The 8,940-nt window shown below is 34.5% G+C and overlaps 1 protein-coding gene across 1 annotated transcript; it reads left to right on the plus strand.

Moving 5' to 3' along the window:
- The first annotated feature begins 5,677 nt into the window (after positions 1-5,677).
- On the plus strand, positions 5,678-8,026 carry LOC141655486 (uncharacterized). Its single transcript, XM_074462566.1, has 6 exons — positions 5,678-5,839; positions 6,096-6,527; positions 6,615-6,848; positions 6,990-7,003; positions 7,135-7,412; positions 7,530-8,026. The coding sequence occupies exons 1-6, from the start codon at positions 5,678-5,680 to the stop codon at positions 8,024-8,026; spliced, it is 1,617 nt and encodes a 538-aa protein (XP_074318667.1).
- The last annotated feature ends 914 nt before the right edge of the window (positions 8,027-8,940 follow it).

Genomic DNA, 8,940 nt, shown 5'->3' on the forward strand with positions numbered 1-8,940 from the left:
CATCTCATGTAAAAGTTCAACGAATAGAAGCAATATAACCGGCATTCGACATGTAAAAACCATTTTTAATTCCAAAGATCGACAACATATGCACATAGATATCATATGTATGGTTAACAACCATAAATTACTAAGGATTTGCACGTCCAAATTGGATTTTGTTTCAATGAGTTTATGGTTAACATGGAAAACAATGGCTAAATTGGATTTCTACGTATAACAGCCAAATACAATAATAAAATAATTGTACCGTACATCTCAATAAACAATTTCAAAGTATAACGGAAACATACCTTGATAAGCGGAGTAAATAATAAATCTGATATGAACCTCCTGATTATCAGATAGATTAAAATCGTAAGATTTATAAAGAAGAATCGAATATAAGAAAAACCAAATAATTCTTCTATAAGCAACCCCTTAGCGAGATTGGATAGATCGTGCTGATAACGTGTTATAAAAGATATAGAATGAGAGTGAGAGATGGTAGAGAAGTGTGTAATTCTTATTAGTACAAAGGGGTATATATACAGGATTACAAATACGAGTTATGCCATGGGATTGTGAAGGAAAAATTCTAGAATCATCTTACATTATGGACATCCATAATACATGTATTCATAATAATTCTTACCTTTAATTTGCTATATTATTAATTAAATCTAAATTTAAGTCATAATTTGTTTATACAGCGGAATGCAAAGTATGGTTTAAAGATAATTAGACAAGAATTGGCAAACGTTGATGAAATGAGCAAAACTATTTGATGGAAAATTTGCACATGAGGTGGGTGGTTGTTTTTCTCCGGCGATGGCAAAAGGGCCATCTTACTTGAGTAGGCAAATTGAGGATCTTACTATTGATGAAACATTTGAAGACAATGAAGTGTTAGGTGACAATGAATTTCAGGAAATCATGTTGGGTGATGAGGATAAATCTCCACCAACTTTAGTAAACCGAAAAGTTTCTGTGGGAACCTCACGTAAACGAAAAGTTGAAGAACCCATTAGTCCAGAAGAACGTAAGAGAAGGGAAACTAGTTTTTATAGTGTTATTGCACTATTGTCAGGAACTAGTGTTGGTTCATCAAGTAAGGCTTCTAAAGCTCATATGATTAGTGAAGAATTGAGTAGAATGAAAATTGCAGAAGAATTGGGTGATGCATACTTTGTTTCCGCTGTCAATTATTTAAGTGAAGAAACACGTACCGAAGTATTACTTGCCCTTAAAAATGATAATCAGAAGCGGATCTGTTTGAGGATGATGGACATAGATCCTTTGTTTACTCGACTTTGCTAGTTTGTTTTATTAGTAAGCACATTGTAGTTTTAAGTTTGTGTGTTTGAACTTTTCCTTTTCATGTGTTTGAACTTTTCATTTTCATGTGTCTTGACTTTGTGGTTAAGATATTTGAACTTTAATATCAAAATAATTGAACTTGATAGTTGCACTATTCTGATTTTTGTGTCTTTATAATTTTGTTATAATTGTTCAAGTGTAGAATGGATAATGTGAGACGTGCATCTATAATTATTGTATTAGAAGAATTGCGAAGGTGACTTGAACCAAGTGACGCTAGTATCCAACGGAAGTCATCAAGTAGGTGGCCTAGAAGAGAAAGAGGGGAAAGTGGAGCTGAATACATTCATAGGTTGTTGAATGAAAACGCTACATCATATTTTGAACAACTGCGACTTGATAGGGTTATGTTTCTACAACTTGTAGATTTGATGATTGAAAGGAATTTGTTAGTCGATGGTAAGTATATAAAAGTGGACTAACAAATAGGAATATGTTTATACATATTGCCCAAAGGCTCTTCTTATCGTGATGTTGCTGATAGATTCAAGCATTCCATATCTACAATATGTGTGTATTTTAAAAAAAGTGTTGGATGCCTTGGTTATATTGTCGCATGATATCATTAGACCACACCGCGATCTAATTGAGGTGCCTCCGGAGGTAGAAAATAACTCACTTTATTGGTCTTACTTTAAGGTAATATTGTACCTTGTACATTTAGCTATTTTTTTATTTTATTACTACCTTATATCTTTCAGTTTTAACATCTCTATTATTACTATTATTTAGGATGCTATTGGTGCCATAGATGGAACGCATATAGAAGCAGTTATTAGTGATCGTACTGGTACACCATTTCGAAATCGCAATGGTCGTAAGACTTGGAATGTGTTGGGTTGTTGTTCATTTGATAGGATTTTCACATTTATCAACGTGGGTTGGGAACGGAGTGCCCATGATCTTATAGTATGGCGAGATTCTCTAACTACCTCAAAATACGTTTTTTCTCATCCACCTGAAGGTAAGTATTAACTAATTTTCTTTATTTTTTTATAGCTCATTATTTTGCGAATCTCACACAAGTTTTATTTTACTTTGAAGGTAAGTACTATTTGGTGGACTCCGAATATCTTAATACTATTGGATATTTGTCTCCTATTTGCGATCCCAATGTCAGATCCCATTTACCGGAATTTAAACACGGACCACCTATAGGAATGTTAGAACATTTCAATTACCGACATTCTTCATTAAGAATGAAAGTTGAATGTGCGTTTGGTCAATTGAAGAAAAGGAGGAAGGTGCTGAAAACTATGCCCCAGATGTTACCAAAGTATCAGATGTCAATTATCGTTTCTTGTTTCACACTTCATAATTTCATACGAATACATAAGCTTGGTATTCCAATTGTACAACATGATGCAGCTATTGGGAGAATAGATACAAATTTGGATGATAAAGATCGAATGAGCCTTATGTCTAAATTGAGAATGGATATAGCTAAAGCTATTTGGAAAGATATCAATCCCGAAGAGCATGAAGATGGAGTGCCGCAAAATGACAATGAAGAAGAACATATGGAAGTAGATGATCCGGATAACTAAACTTTGTAATTTGCGTTGAATCTAAACATTTTCACAATTGCAAGCATTTGATGTATTGGCGTTAATAATTTTTTTCTTTAATATTATCATTAATCCTATTTCTGAACTAAACATTTTGTTATTGCACACTCCTGTTTAGTTTTATATATTTCAAAGAACCAAAAAATCATATAATAATAATTATTATTATTATTTTAATTAAAAAAGTGTTAATTTTATGAAAAAACGATACAGTGAAGGTGGCGGAATGGTGGCAGTGACGGTTGTGTAAGCGACAGCAATGACGACACCTGCAATGGTGGTGGTGGTAGAGGCCGCGACGACAACGATAATAATAATAATAGTAGTAATAAATAATAGTAATAAATAATAATAATAATAATAATAATAATAATAATAATAATAATAATAATAATAATAAGAAGAAGAAGAAGAAGAAGAAGAAGAAGAAGAAGAAGAAGAAATAATAATAATAATAATAATAATAATAATAATAATAATAATAAGAAGAAGAAGAAGAAGAAGAAGAAGAAGAAGAAGAAGAAGAAGTAATAATAATAATAATAATAATAATAATAATAATAATAATAATAATAATAATAATAATAATAATAATAATAATAATAATAATAATAATAATAATAATAATAATAATAATAATAATTTCTTTGACTTAGCTTGACTTAGTTTTGCTGTTGCTAAGGTTGTGAGAGCCCAGATTGTCTCTCGGTTCCCCACCAATTTCATGTAAACTTTAATTTCTCTTTTAATGAAAGCTACGCGCATCCTTTTTTTATAAATAATAATAATAATAATAATAATAATAATAAAAATAATAATAATAATAATAATAATAATAATAATAATAATAATAATAATAATAATAATAATAATGATAATAATAACAATAATAATAATAATAATTGATAACTGAATTGAACTGAATTGATAATCGAATCGAATCAATCAATCAATTGATAATCGAATCAATCGAATCGAGTCAATCGAATCAAATTAAGTTCAAAAGAACAGGGTCTTAATCCTAAAAATACCCCTAATATTGATTACGCTAACGATTTTTATAAAACCCGATCTATATACGATATTACGACATAAACTTATGTAATATACCTAAACTACCCTTACCTTACTCATAACACTACCCACCCAACTAATTAAACCCATTCATTTCACTCATCTAATTTATATAACAGACAAAATCCCCAAATCAAAACGTACCAATTCATTCACTCCCTCACCCAAATCAATTGACAAACATAACACCCAAATCAATTGTTCATCTCTATCTTGATCTAGCGTAAATTCGGAATACGTTGTTTCAACTGAACGTTAATCACAGGTATTTCAATCATTTGATGATTGTCCAGTAAAATCGTCACCAAAAATCGTTTCTCCCTTAATTTGATTCGGCATCTGAAGAATCACGGGCTGAGTTTCGTGGTTTCCAATCTCATAGTACACAACCTTTTGTTCTTGTAGTTCGACGTTTGGTTCCTCGACATAACCTTCGACATCATACTCACCATGGTCATTGATCACATAAGAACACTCATTGGAAGCTCCAATCAAAAGCGGGAAAAGATGAGGGTAAAGTTCTCGAGCAAGGCTCTCCTCGTAATTGATGATAGCAAGCCAAGTGACACTCTCCTTCGCTGTCATCTTTTCTTAAAAACATACACACCCATTCATTCTCTAATCTCACTTAATCGACAAATCCCTGAATTAGAAAATAAACCCTAAATTGATTCTCATGTTTACAGTCTATGCGAATAACTATAAACCCCCAAATCAATTCCCCAATCAATCCATTAAACCCTAATTTCGACACTCCTTTTCCACTAAAACAAGGGGAGATGACCAGTAGAGGAGCAAGAAATTGTTGAAGACACGGTTTGCTTGTAGAGTTGTAGCTCACAATCCACGGTCTCCGCATATTCGAGCATCCCCATCTATAAAATCACAACTTTAATCTTAGGATTACGTGGTTTATTAATTAGTTGGGTTGGGTAGTGTTATGAGTAAGGTAAGGGTAGTTTAGGTATATTACATAAGTTTAAGTCGTAATATTGTATATAGACCGGGTTTATAAAAATCGTTAGCGTAATCAACATTAGGGGGTAATTTATAGGATTAAGTTATATTTAAGGGGGTTATTTGTAAAAATTGTTACATAAAAGGGGGTTGTATACAAAATTCTCTTTTTTTTTTTTTATGTCAAAACTCAAATATTTCTGAGTTATAATATTTTTGAGTTATATTATAATTTTTTTTTATTTTATGTTTAAAAGAATAAATTAAAAAATTTATAAATTGTTTCCTGTTGCTAAGGGCACAAGGATTAAACAAATGAATAAAATAGGAGTAAATGGGTTGTGTGAGGTTTGATGATAGGAATGATGGATGAATACTTAGGAATTAAATAAGGAATTGTGGGGCCAAAACATTAAGGAAAGTAATAAAATATGAGTAAAAGAGTTGGGTGGAGTTTGGTGATAGAAGAGAGGAATAAATAAAATAAGAGTAAAAGTTTCCAAAATAAGAAAGGGAAGAAAACCTGAATAATCGGAAATAGGGAAGAAAATAGTGAATAGGAGGGAGTAATTTTTAAAATAAGGCTTTAAGAAAATGCTACTCCAGTGGCTCCCCTGGCCCGGACTCCTTCGCCAACTGACCCGAAGGATATCCAGGCTCACTCAACTCCGTCTAATGGAGAAAACCCCCTTCCTAAGGTAACGTGGAAAGACAGAATCATGGCTCGGTCTCAACTAGGTATGGAGCTGTTTTCTCTATCAAACTCACAGGAAAAGGTGAATGAAGTTACGATTGATATAGCGGATGTGCAAGGGGTGATGGATTATTGGCAGCATACTTTAGAAGGACAATTCCTTGGAGCCAAATCCTCTCTGATTCAGGTTCGCGATTTGGTGTAGAAGCACTGGAATCATGTTAAAAAACCTGATGTTCTTTATTTTAAAAAGGGATGGTTCTATTTTCGATTTGATAATCATTATGCAAACAATTATACGTGGGGGATGTTGGAATTGGAATAATAGTGTGCTTGTTCTGAAAAATTGGCATCCTAATTTTGGTCGTGAGTTGGATACAATTTCTGTTGTAACGGTGTGGATTTTGTTAATGGATTTGGACCCTTTGTTCTGGTCTCCTAAGGCTTTAAGTAAAATTGCTAGTAAGTTAGGGAAGCCATTATATGCTGACCCTGTTACTACCCATAAGGAGAGATTGGGATTTGCTAGAATTCTTGTTGAGTTGGATGTTTTTAAACCTATCCCAGAGGAACTGTTGCTGCACTCTCCTTTTGGGGGATCTTTCTTGCAGAGGATAGTGGTTGAGTGGATGCCATATTTTTGTCAGCATTGTAAGAAGCTCGGGCATGAAAAGGGAAATTGCGGGCTACTGAAGAAAGTTGAGCCTAAAAAGGGACCAGTCACAAAGAAAACTTATGTTGCTGTTGTCCAAAACAAAGGATCAGTGGAGAATACTACCCAACCAAAGAGCTCTGAACAACCTGAGCATGGCAGTGAGGCTGAGAAGGGGTCTCAAGACCAGCTCATACCTCAAGAGGAAGTTCAGGATCCTCTGGTAGTCAGTCCAAGGGCACCAACTCCTAAGTAACATGTAATGGAATCCTCTGAGGGGAACCATGACAAGCTTATAACTCCTGTACAGGATTGCTCTAAGGTGATTGATCCTAATACAACTCAGGGGGACAAATTGGGAATCTCAGTGCATCATGATTCTTTTGCTCTCAGGCACTCAGACACTGGGGGTGAGGTGGTTCTAGAAGAGATCCCAGAGGTTATTTCTGAGTCAATAGAAACCTGTTCAGAATATGCAAAAGGGCCTACTCCCCTATGGTTAGATACTGGGCAAAGGATTTATAGGAGGCCTTCAGATGAGCAGGTTATTGAGGGGACTGACAACATCCCACCCTCCCCATGAAGATTGGATCCTGGAATATCAGAGGCATGAATGAATGTCTCAAGCAGAAGGAAGTAGTGGACCTTTTTTATAAAAATAAGCTGGACATTATTGGAATATTAGAAACAAGAAGTAAAGTTAGTAATATGAATAAAGCAATGAGCTCTACTTTCAAGCACTTTGCCCCGTAGAATAATTACAACTCACATTACAATGGCATAATATGGATTTTGTGGAGAAATCCTCTTATTTTTGTTTGTGTTCTCAGTGAAGGTAGCCAATGGATTACAATCAAAGTGGGATATATGAACAACTTCTCAGGATTTATTACTTTTGCTTATGGTTCAAATGATGGTGGCGAAAGGAGACAACTCTGGGATCACCTAAGAACCTCATCTAGTCTTTCCTCATGGCTCATTTTAGGGGATTTTAATTGTGTTCGAAGCACTGATGAAAGAATAAGTGACTGTCCTCTGGTTCTTTATGAGTTAGATGATTTAAAGTCTTGTCTTGATGATGTAGGGTTGGATGATCTCTCTACCATTGGTTGCTATTATACTTGGACTAACAAACAACAGCCTGATAGTAGGAAATGAACTAAAATTGACAGAGTTCTATCCAATTTGGGTTGGTTATCTTCTTATCCTTCTTCATTTGTTGAAGCTCTCCCATCTGGAATCTCTGACCATTCACCCTTGATTGTTACTACGGATCCAAATATACTTTCTAGGCCCAAGCCTTTTCAGTACCTTAATTGCTGGGGTGATGACCCTCTCTTTATGGATACTGTTGCTCAGGTTTGGTCCACAAAGGTGTCAGGTACTGCTATGTACCAGCTAGCATCTCGATTGGAACTTTTGAAGCCCTTGTTGAAGAACTTAAATAAGAACAACTTCTCTCAACTTTCTGCTAGAGTCAGAGAGGCTCAGGACCAGCTTCACCAGTGCCAAACTCAACTGCTAGCACATCCCACTAATGAGATTTTGCAGCAGGAAGAATTGGAACTCAATAAGAAATACTGTCAACTCAAGAAATCTGAGCTGAGTATGTTGAGTCAACGAGCTAAGGAGCATGACATTAAAGCTATGGATGCTAATTCTGCTTACTTTTTCTCTAATGTTGCTGCCAGAAGGAATATAAACTCTATTGCTAAGGTTTAGGACATTAATGGGAACATGTGTGAGGATATTGATTCTATTGGTAATGCTTTTGAGGGATACTATAAAAAGCTTTTAGGTGCTGCAGATGCTAATGTCATACCTGATCTTGCAGTCATTCAGACTGGCCCATGTCTCACTGAGAACTTACAGAGGATGCTTACTAAGGATGTCACTCCTGATGAAATTAGAAAAGCTTTATTCTCTATTGATCAAAATAAAAGCCCAGGGCCTGATGGCTACTCCTCTGGGTTTTTCAAATAGGCTTGGGATATTATAAAAAATGACTTTCTAAAGCTGTGACTGATTTCTTCAAAATGGGTAAGCTTCTCAAGGAGATTAACTCTACTGTTATCACCCTGATCCCAAAGAAGGACAATGCTAATTCTGTGCTGGATTATAGGCCTATCTCGTGTTGTAATACCACTTACAAGACTATTAGTAAAATCCTAGATAATAGGCTTAAACTGGTCTTGCCAGCTTTGATTGGTAAGGAGCAAGCTGCCTTTATTCAAGGTAGGTCCATCTTTGATAATACTCTTCTCATCCAGGAGCTTGTTAGAGGGTATGCAAGGGCAAATGTCTCCCCTGTTAGAAATTTAGATCTCTTTATATAACATATTCATATATGTTTCAAATTTATTTAGTCATAAAATAAATTACTAATCTTATGCATGCAAACATCAATAGTTAAGAGAAGAAATCGGTTCCTTACATTGCATGTTTCGGATATTTGGGCACTAGTAAGATCACCTACCTTACTTAGTTCTTGAGCTTTCCTTATGGATGAACAAGATTTAAAGGTAGAATCTCTCCCAAAGACATATACCCAAGGAACACTCATAATAACTAATATTATTTGTACTAGAAATAATACTAATCTTACTTCAAAATTGATACAAAAAAAATGTATTTCC

This window comes from Silene latifolia, chromosome 5 (assembly GCF_048544455.1).
Source record: "Silene latifolia isolate original U9 population chromosome 5, ASM4854445v1, whole genome shotgun sequence".
Classification (NCBI taxonomy): domain Eukaryota; kingdom Viridiplantae; phylum Streptophyta; class Magnoliopsida; order Caryophyllales; family Caryophyllaceae; genus Silene; species Silene latifolia.